This window comes from Chenopodium quinoa, unplaced genomic scaffold (genome assembly GCF_001683475.1).
Source record: "Chenopodium quinoa cultivar QQ74 unplaced genomic scaffold, ASM168347v1, whole genome shotgun sequence".
Lineage (NCBI taxonomy): Eukaryota > Viridiplantae > Streptophyta > Magnoliopsida > Caryophyllales > Amaranthaceae > Chenopodium > Chenopodium quinoa.
Genome location: NW_018743593.1, coordinates 435,572 through 450,807, shown reverse-complemented (window position 1 = coordinate 450,807; position 15,236 = coordinate 435,572). Strand labels below are relative to the sequence as shown.

Genomic DNA, 15,236 nt, shown 5'->3' with positions numbered 1-15,236 from the left:
GTTCCCTTAGACGTGGAAGATGGTCGCAAAGCGGAAGAGGATTGTTTCAAGCGAAGCAATCTTCGATAGTATTCCCTTGGACGTGGAGTATTATCAAAGAGGAAGAGGATTGTTTCAAGCGAAGCAATCTTCGATAGTGTTCCCTTAGACGTGGAATATTATCAAAGCGGAAGAGGATTGTTTCAAGCGAAGCAATCTTCGATCATGTTCCCTTAGACGTGGAAGATGGTCGCAAAGCGGAAGAGGATCGTTTCAAGCGAAGCAATCTTCTATATTGGAGGCAGTTACAAGCGTAGCGGTTTTCAAGCGAGATGGCATTCTTTTGGCAGGAGGTCATCAAAACAACGGCAATGCGGCAGCAAATTGGTTACTTTCAGAGACGTGTGCTCGACGGTGCAAGATACGCGTTTCTTAACTCTTTTATCTGTTTAACTAACGCTAGTTTGCAGGTATCGGCGTTACAAGAGTGATTTAGGATCGCAGAACGTTCTGAATCATTCCCCGTCCCTATCGCTACTTTGACTTTTGTTTTCGAAACTTGTGTTTCTCCAAACTCAGTCAAAGTGGGGGCTTCTGTAGACACCCATTTGTGTCTCCCCAAAACCAAAACCAGTGATGAGTGCCTTTCACGTCGAATCATAATCGAATGAAGTGAAAGTGTGGAAAGTTTAGTGTTGCGGATAGTTTTAATTTTCTTTTCTCTTCTCTCTATTTTTGAAAACTTATTTTAAGAAAACAGCCAATCCAGTTTTGTTGGTCCATGAAATGGGTCCAATACTAGTGTAGTTGGATGGGGCTTGACAAGGGCTTTCCAAAGATATATTATAAGCCCAATTCCGATAAATATTGAGGAAGTTATGGCCAATTTACTGAACTGGGCCCGGTTTGAGCCTTATATGCGACCCAATGATCTAGGGGAGGGCCTAATATAGATTTATCATTCCTAATGCAATTAGAAATGGTTTTAGTCTTCTAGATTCTTCTAGAAGGTTCTTTTCATTCCTAATTCAATTAGCATTGATAAATTGACTTTTGTTGACTTTTCGGAGTTTTAATTAAAATCAAAGAGCATTTTTAAAGGAAAAATACGATTTTATCCTCCTGTACGATAATTTTTATCTGATTTTAAGAAAACGCGTGGATTTCTGAGTCAGCACCAAATGCCAGCTGTAGCGCCTAACGCAACGATTGGCGCCTGGCGCCAACCTTAGCGTCTGGCGCTAAGGTCAGCGTTTGGCGCCAATTCGTTTTTTTGCGTTAGAACTATGTTTTGATATTTTATCTTTTTGGCTGATTTTCTTTATAAATAACGTGCTAAAAACTCCGTTTCATTCATCCACAATAACCAATTTACAATCATCTACAATCTACCAATTCGTTCTCTCTCTCTCTTTTTCTAAACTAGCTTCTCTCAAATACAAAATTCCGCATTCATTAGATCTAGATACACCTAGCCATATTCGAAGTTGCCTTCGCCCTAGACGTGAAAGATTTAATTTCTGAGGGTTTGGTCCCAAATCTCTCTTTCAATTATTATTTGATTTGATTGTTTTGCTTAATATTTTCCTTGAAATTACTAACGTGTGTATTTTGTTATTAGAAAAAGGTACGAGGCATCAAAGTAAGTACTTTAATGGTTTAATTGATATTATGATGTAGAAATCATGTTTAGGTTATTATTATGATTCCTAGTATCATGTCTAGGGTAAATTTAATATCAAGTATGATTGTTATGATGCCTTTTATGTTCTTCCTAATATTTATTCATGTTAGTATCATGTTAGGGTTAAAGTTTTGATTTTTATTGTTAGTGACATGCTAGGGTTTGTTATTAATCTTGTTAGTATCATGCCTAGGATCTTGCTATTATTATGCTTTAACATGAGTTATGATTCATGATTATGGTTATGAATATTATTATTATAATTTTATAATTATTATTAATTTTATGGTTATAATTATTATTATGATGATTATTTATTATGTTGCTTGATATTTATTGTTATTGCTTGATCACGCCTTATATGCATGTTTAAAGGGAATTTGTACTTGTAATCACGCTTAATAAGATAATTAATAATCTTGTTTAGGGTTAATATGATTATAATTTAAGTGATCGCCAATAATAGTTTTATTTGTGCATTAATATTCAACCAACATAGATTAAGCCGGTTTAGGGTTAACCTATTGATTGTATGTTAGTCAAAAAGCGCACATGAATACGATCTGAATAAAGTAGAGGCCTATTATTAGAGCAGGTTCAATCTCTTTTAGGCTGGATTTGTACCTTCATCCCCGAACCCTATTTGGTTCAAGACCTTATGGAGTTGACGATCTCTTGGATCGTTAAGGGGTGTAACCTTCACCTCGTGAACGGTTTACAAGTTCCTAAAAAACTTATTGGCGACTCTTTTGCTCTATCTTCTTTCCCTTTGGACGCCACCGTACTTTAGTGCATGATCACAGTGGGGTTCAAGCTGGGGATTAACGCTTGAAATATTCGACACCGACTCCGCGAGTTCGTGATGAAATCGAACTCAATTCCATAGTTTGGGTGGATTTAATATTTCAAATGAACCCTTTTTTCCATGAGCATTTTTAGGTTGATACAGCTTAAATCCCTTAGGGCACTTATGTAGAACACACACGTTTTTTCAGAAAAATCGAAGGAAGTTGACTGTAAGAAGAGAAATAAAGCCACTCGAAAGATTTCAGGACTGCCGCGACACGGCTGAATATACCGTGTCACGGTGCTGAACACCGCGTGACGGTGCCCTAAGCCGTGATACAGCATGCTTTGTCGTGGCGCGGCAGTCAGGAAATCTGACTGGTGCCCCTATTTTCTTCGTTCACGATCAAGTTATCTAATTTTTCCTACAGGACAACCTGAATACGACGTTAAAAACGTCTATGCTATGCAAAAATGTCAAATTAATCACAAGAATCTTTCAAGTCTTATCCACTCATCTTAATTAAATACCGATCACTCAAATCGATAAATAACCAAGAATCCTCCCCAACGGAGTCGCCAAATTGTAGGCGTCGTTTGAAATGCGCCTACGTTTAAGCATGTGTGAATATTCTTGGCACTCATAGGAAGTGGGAATTGACATAATACGATTAGAAACAAGGAAAGTATGGACCCGCCAACAAGTTTTTAAGGAACTTGTAAACCGTTCACGGATCATTTAAGGAAACCACGAATAAAGAGACAACGATAGGCGACAACGATAGACCCATGAAGGTTGCACCCCATTCATAATCCATGAGATTACTAACTCCATATGGTTCGAAACCACGAAAGGAGGATCGGGGATGATGGTACAAATTGAGTCACGGAGTCACATTCGAGCGTATTGACTTCTATTCGATTCTTATAACGAAAATCATTCCTATGATCTCAAAGGCATACAAACAAAATATTCCATTCGCTCCAAACTATTATTATACTAAATTGGTTGAATATTAATGCAACATATAATTCTATAATATTAGTGATCACTTGATTAATAACAAAGATTAAAGGAACCTAAACCAATTAGTCGTGATTTTCAATTACATATTCCTTTTAAACATGAAATATGGTGAAAAATAGATATATAGTAAAGTTAACATTAATATTGGAAGCAATTTAACATTAATCCAACAATTAATATATGACAAACATAATAAGAATCGTCAGAAAAATAATAAAAATAAAAGGAACATGATTCCTTACTTTGATTTTGTTTGCTTGCAACTACAAAATAATAAATGTGTTAGTAAAATCAATAAAACAATAATTAAAATTAATTAAATTAAATAGAGTTGATTTGGGGCCAAACCCTCAAACAGTTCTACCTTTCACGCCTTAGTTTAAGGATGGAACGTCGAGTAAAGTACGGACTCCTTGGACTGCTTAAAGGGAGTATTGTGGAAGAATAAGGTAGGCTAGTGTTTAAGCTAGAGCATAGAAAAGAGTATAGAGAATTATTTGGTGCCCCGAACTGCAGAAATGAGGCACGTATTTATAGAGAAAATGAGTGGAGCGAACACACGGAACCCTAAAAAGATAAAACCCTAATTTTGGGGCGCCATGACATGCAGAGGTTGCAGCGATACGGCAATAAGTGTCGTGATACGGTAAAGAGTACCGTGACACAGGACACTGTTTGCCCTAAAATGATTCAGCTGGCTAAAACGCGTGAAATAAGGGACGCGGAGAAAACACGGGGAAATCCCGTGTCACGGCATGTGTACCGTGACATGGCAAAGAATGTCGCGACTCGGCAATTTCCACCATGGCGCAGCATGTGATGCCTTGACACGGTGGACATTTTTTCCATTTTTGCATCACTATTCATTTTAAACCTAACTACGTTCAGCAATTTTAAGTGTCGTTTCATGATTTCGGGCTATTTAGGTTTATTATTCATTAATTGCGATAAATTAATAAATAATACGAAATTAACTATAAAGGTTCGGGCTAAAATACAAATTGGACAATGTTTTGACTAAACATTAGGACTGATCCGTTGATAAATTTGTGAACTGAGTTTGATTGAACATGGAATTTAAGCACTCCTGGGATTAAATACTCTACCCGACCAATAATGGCGGTGAAAGGTTGTTCATCATCGGGTTTGATTTTGGGGAGACATTTTTAGGTGTCTACAAGCTGCTAAAACTTATTGCTTTATATAATGAGGAGGTACAAAAGGTTGTGCTAGGCAATGCCCCACAAAATGTCATTTACATAGCTACGACCATTCAGAAACAAATTTTGCACATCTTTTCTCATAAAGTACAAAAACGAAATTCGTGAAGAGATTGGTGATTCAAAGTTTTGCATTATTAGTGTATCGATGGTTAATGTCTTATATTCAAGGATAAAATTAGTTTACAATTTTCCATAGGGAATCACAATGAAATGTAACGAACTTACTATCTTCATACAGGGCATATGATTATGCCAAAATTTCAAAGAAGACGCATCAAACAAAATTTTGAAGCTGAAACCTCTGAATCTGGGAAATGCGGATTTTAATACCAGAAACACACCAAAAAAAAAATAGCACGACTTCTTTCTTCTTCCTCCCCTGTTCATATTTTTATGGTTGTTGTAAACTCATTTTAATAGCCACCAAAAGTTGTAAACTCACCTTCCCCCCTGTTCATATTTAGTTTAATTAATGCATTTTATTTTTATTAAATTTACTTAGTATTTAATTACCTTTAGTTAACAGTGAGTTAAAGGTGAGTTGGGCCCCGTTCTTTAGAGCTGATTTGCTCTACTCTACTGAGCCTTGCTCTGCTCTGTTCAAAAGAAATATGCTTTGCTCTACTCTATTTTCAAATAATAAATAATATTGTATTGTTGATAATAATTTAGTATTTTAAATCATTATAATAATTATTAATATTTTAAAAAAATTATAATAATTATTAGTATATATAATATTTATAATAATTACAAATATAAATACTATTAATAATTAATATTTTTATTCATAATAATAAATAATTCAAAATATAAAGAATTAATATTTAATAATATTATTAATTAATAATTTCTAATAATTATAATAATTCTTTTAAAAAAATAAATAATACTTAATATTTTATTTTTTGAAAAGATATACTTAATATTTAATAATACTACTAAATACATAATTTATTTAATAATTATTACCAATTGATATAAAAAGAATAAAAAAAGCTGCAAAAATTTGTGTGCTTTTAAATATGTTCTTCCCAACAACCCTATTTACTTAAAAGCGACAATAAAGGATGATTACAATGAATATCAAAGCGGCAATGAAGATGATGAACATGAATATCATATGGAATTGGATGGTTAATTCACCATGATGGGCGACGGAGTGTGGATGGTCAGGGCTTGTGACGGCCGATACTTCAAGGCGGGCACAAGCGGGTCCGAACCACGATTTCTTAGTGCATCAAATTGAGTTGGAGGGGAGCTATAGTGCAAGTAAGACACAATATCTATAAAGGTCTAACAACAAACAAGCATAGAAGCAAGGCAACACTTGGTAGAAGGCTTAAGATTTCATTAATCATTCACCCTCTAAAGAGCTTTAATTTGATTACAAGGTGAATCCCTAGTGAACACTGAACTGACATTAACACAATAATGGGACCTCAAGCTACGAAAACATAAACTACACTCTAAAAAAGCATCTAAAGGGAATCTATTAAATTCTAATCTAGCTATATTCCTATTTTGATATGAGGTTGTAATAATTTGAAGATGTTAAACTGTTGTCTTTTATCTTTCTTCTATTAACATATGTTAAATATGGTACACATATGTTATATGCACTTAATAATAATAATAATAACAATAATAATAATAATAATAATAATAATAATGATAATGATAATAATGATATTGGTACACATATGTTAATTTTTTGAAGCGGGTTCAGGCGTTCGCTAAGACTCAAGATATTGGTGCTCGTGCAGCTGCTCACATTTTCAACAGGATCGGGTTCGCTATAGCTAGAGGGGTGGGGCCCATATTGTATCCCCATCAATTTTTTGTAAATTGATTGACTTTGTAGGTTTTTTGTTATTTTTATAATAATAGTAATAATAATAATAATAATGATTCAAAAAAATAATAATAATAATAATAATAATAATAATAATAATAATAATAATAATAATACTAACAATAGCATTAATAATAATAACATTAATAATGGTATTAATAATAATGTCGAAATCTGCTCGGCTCTGCTCTACTATACTAAAATCTGCTCTGTTGAAATTTAATCTGCTCTGCTCTGCCCAGAAGCTTAAAAGAACAGGGCCTTAGTTGGCCGGATTTTGGGTTCGAGTACCCAAAGAGTGAAAAAAATAAATTGAGTACCCAAAGAGTGAAAAATATGAAAATTGAGTGTCTGATTGTGATGTTAACTCATCTTAACTTGACCCGAGACTATGAAATTATTCATACTCAAAAATGGGAATCATTGAGGTGACTTGAATTGTAATTTACTTTTCTCAAAAAATCCAAAGAAAAAGAAAAACAAAACAAAATATTGACTTGATGATAAAACTTAATAAGCTCATGGTAACAAGCTAGTACTTAGTTTAATTGTAAACATAATTATTTGATTAGAACTTATCCAAGCTTATTTAAGTTTTATTAGAACCAACTCGAACTTATAGCCAATACAAATTAGAACAAGTACAATTTTGAATAACTTTTGGCATGAATTTGCAAACTAAATGATTTACCTTAATCTTAGTTTCAATTCAGCTCCAATCAGTTCAGTTCGATTCAATTCAGCTCTAACCAGTTCATCTCAGCTCCTAATTTCCTTCTCTCATAAAAAATTCATTTCAGCTTCAATCAGTTCAATTCAACTCAATTCAGTAAATGTGAACATGTTCTAAATTCTACAACTTTAAATAACTAAGCTACTCAGCATATGGCAACTACACTAAGTGTTTCTTTTGAGGTTTGACTTACCACATAAATTACGAACGTGGACACGTGCACTAAGATTTTGACCACAAGGGAAATAGAACATAAAAACAGAAAGTTGGCTAAATGCACATATATATATACAACAGAAGATATCCTGCATTTGAATTTTTCTACTTTACAACAGAAAGTTGGCTAAATGCACACATATATACAAGAAACAGCATGATCAGATTCAATTTTCTTCATCGAAATCAAAAGTTTGCCGCCTCCTCAGCGTTTCTATCACAGCTGCAGATTTATGTCCCCTAGAAAGCCCAGCTCTTTCTGAAGTTAATCTAGGTACATTAAGCAAACTCAATGGTGGTGTTGCAGCTCCTTTATTAACTTCATTTAATACAGATTTGACAACAGTTGCAGCTGCAACATCTGCCATTGCTGAAGCCACCTTTGAATCATGATGCAGTTTCTTTGACAACTTATTCTTCTCATTTGTTGCATCTGGCGCAACAGGTGTATGATAGCCTTGTGATCTATGCATAGTTGCAATGGCCTCTGTAGCCGTTGTTTTAGCCTTGACAGTTTCATATTTTTGCATGTCATAGATAAGCTCTTTCTGTAGCTGCTTATCTGCAACCAATAAGTCTTCAATTTCATTCTTGTAGTCTTTGAGGAGCACGCGTAGGCATTCCATAAGGGAACCGATGAGAGGGCTGTTCTTATTCTCTAATAAGCGCTTTAGCTCAATAAATATGGGAATGGTGTTTTGTATAAGACCCTTCTTGACTGCTTGAGTTATTGCTCTTCCTCTGGCAGCAGCTGTGGATGCTGCATTGCCATCTCCCCCTTCTTCATCCATTTCAACATCTGATGTTGCCGCACGGCTTGATGGAAGTCGTAACTCTTTGCAAGTGAGAATACGGAAAGCATCCTGATTATCACAAAGATCACTTTGTGAATTATATGATGGAAAAGCACACTGCAGCAATCAATCTAACACATATTGGCCGAGGCTCACTTAATTCAGTGAGAAGACAAGGAGCTAAGAGCTAAAACACTAACTTCATCAATATCCATCTAAACAAAGATTATATAGTGATGACTGCCCTCAACAAATTTGATCCAGTAATTGAAATCAGATTAAAATCATCGAGTCTTTTTTAGATCAAGCTGCATCCCTCTTATATTTGATACCAGGAGATTTGTGTTACTCCCTCCATTGCTAAATAATTAAAATTTTACATCTTGAAAATCTTTTTTTTTTTTTTTTTTTTTTTTTTTGACGAAAGAATGGAGAAACAGAAAGAAATGATATTTTTTTGCTTTTTGGACGAGAACAGAGAAAGGGAAGACCCATGTACCAGTAAAGTGATGTTTAAACTACTGCACAAAGAGAGGACTGAAGGAGAGAGAGCAGATACCTGTAAGACAGACTGTCCATTAACATCATCTACGCTGAGGATACCATCAGATGCCGCAGCAAGGATTTCAGCACATATTTTTGCAAATGTGGCTAATAGATGCTCAGGAGCCATTTGCTTCAACAAAGAAACATATATGTGCATCCTTCTAGACCTTGTGTTCTCATCGTTACCTCTGATGGTATATGTTAAAAGTATGTGGGTCAGATAGAGAAATAGCCAGAGTTATACATGAATGAATGCATGTCGAATAAAAAAATAGACATATTTTATACTCCTATCTTTCGTTTGTATTGTATAAAAAGCATCCATTTTGTCTGGCCCATGAATATTGTCAAATTTCAAAATCGGAACTAAACAATGACAATATCAACAGAAACGTTGTCCATTGTTTTCAAAGATATTAAAAAATTCCTCAATTTGATAATACACATAGGAGTACATTGAACCATAATTTCATTACCTAATAGAGAAAAGTCTTCTCTCAACTCTTGAATTTTGAGATTTGTTATTTGTCACATAAGCTTGACAGTCATTTAGAACAAATACGGCTTCTACAAAACTGTTGTAGGCTAAAAGAGGAGCCTTAGCTGAAAGATGAAATAGATTAAGTGTCAGATCTCTCAAATAATGGCTAGTTTGGAATGCTTATGAAACTGCCAGAATAATAAAATTAAAAATTTAATTAACAAAAATAAAACCTTTTAAAATATTGCCAAACAGAAAATCAGCAAGCTGTCTGATTTTATCTGATTCATCATCAAGAGACAACAGAAACCGCAAGAAAAGTACCCCTCTCCACTTAACATAATCAGTCTGCAAATTTATAATACAGAAACTTACAACTTAATTAGGTTGCAATCAAGAGCGCAAAGAATTTTATACATGATACCCGTGTTAAGACAAAAAATGTACCTGCAGTAATCTGGAGAGTAGTATAAATGTTTGCCTTCTGACAAGTTCACAAGTGTCGCGAAGACCCTTTGTAATTTTTGCTATGTAGCTGTTGATTTAGAAATATGGTCAAGTAAGTGCAAGAAACAATGAGGAAAGTAATCAGTGTTTTGTACAGATAATATATGCATGCTTACCAGTCAACCAATGCAGTGTATCGAACACAAAAATCTGCCATAATTACAACAATGTTGTTCCTAAGTGCAGCACAATCACTTTTTTCAAGTTCCTACAACAGATGACAGAGAAACAGAAAGATCAAATTCTTGGAATTTTTACACTAAAAGGCATCATGGAATTGAATAATATCTGATTCAGAAGTATTTAGCAAAATATGCTAATTTACATGAAACCTTCCACGCAACATAAAACAGACAAGTCATACACTTGCATAGGGCGAATTTCTTGAGAGCTCACTCTGATATGTATTAGTTTTTACTGTGATTTTACTTAGTAACTTATTGTAATTGTTTTTACTATCATGTTGCCTCATAAGGTCAATGGTGTAAATATGTTGTACGATTGTGTATGTCACCAGATCCCCAAAACACTTATTGCCAAACGTAATCTTCTTCAGCAAAATAAACAAATAAATAAATCATTGTTGCTATTCATTTTTCAAAATTGTGTAATGTAAGCTGTATAACTCCACAAACCTGTACGAACAATGGGATATATCTTTTTGCAAGCTTCCCATCAGCAAGGCATAATTTTCCCATGGTAAGCCATGCCTGAATATACAAACATGGAGCCTTTTCCTTTATAGATATTGTAGAGCCTGGTAACTGATTTGACCTTGATTCATGAGATCCTGAAGTAATCATGCTGTGTAAAACAGGAACAATGGCCTTTAAATCCAAGGATGGACTAATGATCACCAAAGAACCTATGGTGTAAACTGCTGTTGTAGCTTGTAATAGCAACCTCGAAGAGGCATCTTCTCTTTTTCTTTTTTTAGTACTCTTAGATGGTGTGAAAAGGTTGTTCTCTTTACTAGCCTTTTGTTCTTCTGATAAATACATATCTACAACATGAGAAGCTTTACAAAAGAGTTGCTCAACAGATTTTATAACCAGTGCATCTGCCTCCTGAGGACTCATTGCCTTTCGTTTACACAATGTTTTTAGTGCTTTGACATGAGCATTAACCTGCCATGATATTCAAAACCAATTATATAGATACACAAGGCAATAAAATAAAAACACCAGAAGGCGTAATTAATAACAGAGTCAGACATCTATGAAGGTTGGTAAGCACTCTGCAAAATAAGTAAAATAACTTGTAACCAATCATATAATGAGAACTATCTTTTCTTGTGCTATCAGAAAACATTGTTCTTCTCTAAGAGATAAGTCTAATCAAATTTTAGCTGTTTGCAATGAAAAAACCTAACCAACATCTTAAGTAACGAATTTCTAGATGTTTCACCCTAGCTTATTTTCTGGATCCCTATATCCTTGACTCCCTATAACCTTATTATTCATTTTTGGCTGTCTCTAACAAAATTAGGAAGCTTAGGACTGAGATCCATGAGTATATATACCTATCCTCATGGTAAGCACAACTGCACAAGGATCAAAACTGAAGTCATCTTGGATTAATTGACGGAATTAACAGGCTCTTATTTGTATTTTACACAACTAGCAAAAAATGAATTGGGCTACAAACTCTGAGTAAAAATCTAACTGACACTAAACTTCCAATACTAAACAGCAAACCTTTCACTGATTCAGGGGGAAAAAAGAAAAAGAAAGTTATTCAGGTGTAACTAAAAATGTACTAGTTTATTTGCTAGAGACATTGGTGATAAAAAAAGCTTGGATTAGACTAGCATCAATCTACTTTGTAACCTTTGACAATGTTTTATTTGATGGAAGGCAGAAAACAGACATCTACTCCCCCAAATAGCTAAAGAAATAAGTGCATAAGCTATATACCTCTGTTGAATGCATGTTGAATTCCTCTATCCGTTTTAGGAGATCATGAGCCAATTGTGCAGCAGGTTCAGGGGACAACTCTACAGAAACATTTGATATTGTTTGCAACAATAAAACACGATCACAAGCCCAAACTGCAGAGTTTGTTACCATGCCATCAGCTGATTCGTTCATACTGTCCTCCAAAGTATGTGACTTTAATTCATCTGAGGTTACATCCCTGTCCAATAGCTTCCAGTGATGATAAAGAAATTCCCAGTCCACTGATTTACGAAGAAATGATGAAACTTCTGAAAGAAGAAGCCAAGCACCAGGAGGGGCTGTCCAGTTGTCTATTGGCATGGAATGTGATAACCAAAGAGATTCTGATGTTTTTATGATATTCCGAAGGGCAGTAGCAATTTTGGGCCTCAGTTTTCCCTTCTTACCAAGGCTTGCACATATCTTTTTCACCCACGGTGTGACTTCCCCATTACAAATCTCGCTCAACAGATCCAAGACTCCTTCTGGGTACATTGCAGCAAGCTCTTTCTCAAAACACCTACTACTGATTGTCGATTTATTAGCTGCTGGTACATCACCAAACATTGCAGATCCAGCTCTAGAAACTCTATCTAAAACCAGCTCCATAAACAAGCTCTCACACTCTTCTTGGATACTAGTCTCACTATCAATAATCAAGCGTGGAACAGAATGAAGCCACTCTATGACCACACTTCGATCTGAAAATATCCTGAAAGCCTACAAAGCCAGTAAGAATTTCTATACAATAATAGAATTGTGCTCTACAGAAGTCTAAGATGCCACCAAATACTAACATTTAGAAACATAAATCATGCAAAGGGTGGATTGCATCACATGAACAGCAGAAAAGATTTCAAAATAATGAAACACGTGGATCTTTTCTATATTATGTTTAATTAGATAACTTTTCGAGATTGTGAGCTCACCCTGAAGGCAGGTAACTTCAACACACCTACATTTTCAATTCTGCCATGAACAAAAAGAAAATCCATGTATTCACGCACACTAATAGCTCTATTCAAGCACCGTAAATTTATGTATTTTAACATAACTGTGTTTGCATAGGGATGTAATGCAGGCACTAAAAGCGTAAGTTCATGATGCCAGAAGAACCATATGAGCCAAAATGTTAGCTAACCTCAGAAAGAGCTGAAATTGCGGCTTTCCTTATGCTGACAAGTGGGTCAGAACATGCAATCCCCATCATTTTAAGAATGTCTGGATCCAAGGAGCTGCCTACAAGAGCCATCAATTTAGTTATTAGCAAAAGTGCAGCCTTCCTAACAGCTGCTTTTTCATCCGTGCACCTCTTCTTTAAGAATTCATTCGCTTTACCCTCTACCCCATCATTGAAACCTAATGATTTCTTCAACACCACACAGTCTCTCTCATTGTCGGCTGATGTATTACCCACAAGTTGAGCCAAGCTTGATAAAGCTCTAGCTCGAATTCCTGCAACTGTATCAGAACAACGCAGAACCAATGCCACCAAGCACCTCGATTTCCATGAATCCTCCTCCACTTCACTTTCTGATTCAGAACCTTCTAGGACTTGTAACGACATCATGAGTTTTGGAATTAGTTCTACAGCCAAATGTCTAAGGTGAGATTTTCCTTGAGCCATCTTCATAACATAATCAACAAACCCAACTTGATCGCAAGATTCCATAGCTTTAACAATATCCAATATAGATTCTACAGCTAAGGCCCTAGCATCAGATTTCTCCGGCGCCTTTTGAGCCAAATACCTTGGCAAATTTCCTACAGCTTTATTCAACGAACTCGAATCTTTTGCCATACCCATCATCTCAATTCTCACAAAACAAAGAGCAAAAGTTCTAGCTTGCGATTTCGTTGACAAAATCAAGGGTGTTAAAGATTTCAATACCTCAGCAGCTGTCATTTCCTGTTCTCCATGCTCAGGCTTCAATATTTGCCTCAGAATCCCAGAACAAAAATCCAATAATTTCTTGCAATTCCCAGAATTATTAGCACACAAATCTAACCCTAACACTGGAATTTCAACGACAGTTTGCACCAAAGATTTCAAACTATCAGGAAACCTAACCAAATGCACCAAACCCAATACAAGACCTAACTTATCAAGAACACCCAACAACAACTTAACATCAAATTCATTATCATCAGCATCATTCAAGTTTGAATTCAAAGCCCTAGCTCGCTTACCTCGACCTTTCTTTCGCCGCTGTTCGTCAGAACCAGCAGAAGGGGAAGAACCCTCTTTTCTGTACTTAAGAGCCCGGCGAATGGAGTGGAGAAGAGACATGAAAGACACAGGAGTGAAGAGAGAGAAAACGGGGGCATTAGGAGAGAGAAAGAGGGAGAGATACACAGCCGATGCGAGGAGAGAGAGGGAAGAGGTAGTAGACTCCATTGCAGATGAAATTGGGTTGATAAGAGAGCACGGAGAAAGGCGGCGGGTTGATAACTGATCCCATAGTGGATTAATTTGAGGTGTATCATCACTGTCATCGTCATCGGAATTCTGGGTTTGGAGATTTAAGAAGGATTGAAGGTCTAAGAGGGTTGAACGAGAGATGGGTGATTGTGGGTTGAGAGATTCGAGGTCTGTGAGAATTCTGGAAATGGTTGTGTCCTCCATTGATGAAACTGCTAGATAAGAGGAGGAAGACTGTAATTTAATATCTATGTAGTTTCTTGTTGTTGTTAAAGAGAGGCGCCATTTTCGAATTTGAACTAGATTTTTGACTTTTGAGTACAAGTTTCTCCAAATGGATATTAACCTTTTGCACACGAAGGCCGGCTTTTTTGAACTTTTGGGCATGACAGAGTAAAGCAGGGGTTAACAGAGCAGAGTAGAACAGATTAAATTTTAGCAGAGCAGGTTTTGACATTATTATTAATTGTTATAAATTAGGGAAAAATATAAGAGAGATTGATAGAGAATATATCAGTGTATTTCTATTCCATATGATGTGGTATATATATATATAAATCCTAGTTTTATCTAGAATATTCTGGAATGATATAAGGAGTATAATGGGCATCTACACAATAGTTCATAACACTCCCCCTTGGATGTCTATTATCGAAAATTGTGTCTCGTTAAAACCTTAATAGGAAAACCCTGTGGGATAAAAACCTAATGAAAGAAAAAGAGTACAACATTCTCGTAATACGCTCGAGATGCTGCCTCATTAAAAACCTTACCAGGAAAAACCCAATATGAGACAAAACCATGGTCAAGGGAAAAATAGTGCAACGCGTATTTTCTCCCCCTGATGAATACATAACTTGAGATCTTCTAGTGTCGCAGCAATGAGTCCAATATGTTGGATATCTTCTAATAAGTTAGTAAAATATCACTTGTTGATCTTTGATCCTCCTAAATTGAAATTGCATCTTCAAGTCTTCATGGGGTCATGTAAAGTGTCTTCATTCCACCATATACATGTTTATCTCTAATATCACCATTCCAAATCT

General features: G+C 35.5%; 1 protein-coding gene across 1 annotated transcript; it reads right to left on the bottom strand.

Annotated features, from left to right (window-relative positions):
* Positions 1–7,533: 7,533 nt before the first annotated feature.
* Positions 7,534–14,470, bottom strand: LOC110682748 (condensin-2 complex subunit D3-like). The gene is made up of 9 exons (XM_021859071.1): positions 12,910–14,470; positions 11,748–12,488; positions 10,467–10,958; positions 9,948–10,039; positions 9,772–9,859; positions 9,558–9,672; positions 9,320–9,446; positions 8,857–9,031; positions 7,534–8,366 (listed from the first exon to the last, which is right to left on the bottom strand). The coding sequence occupies exons 1-9, from the start codon at positions 14,392–14,394 to the stop codon at positions 7,671–7,673; spliced, it is 4,011 nt and encodes a 1,336-aa protein (XP_021714763.1). The 5' UTR covers positions 14,395–14,470; the 3' UTR covers positions 7,534–7,670.
* Between the last annotated feature and the right edge of the window lie 766 nt (positions 14,471–15,236).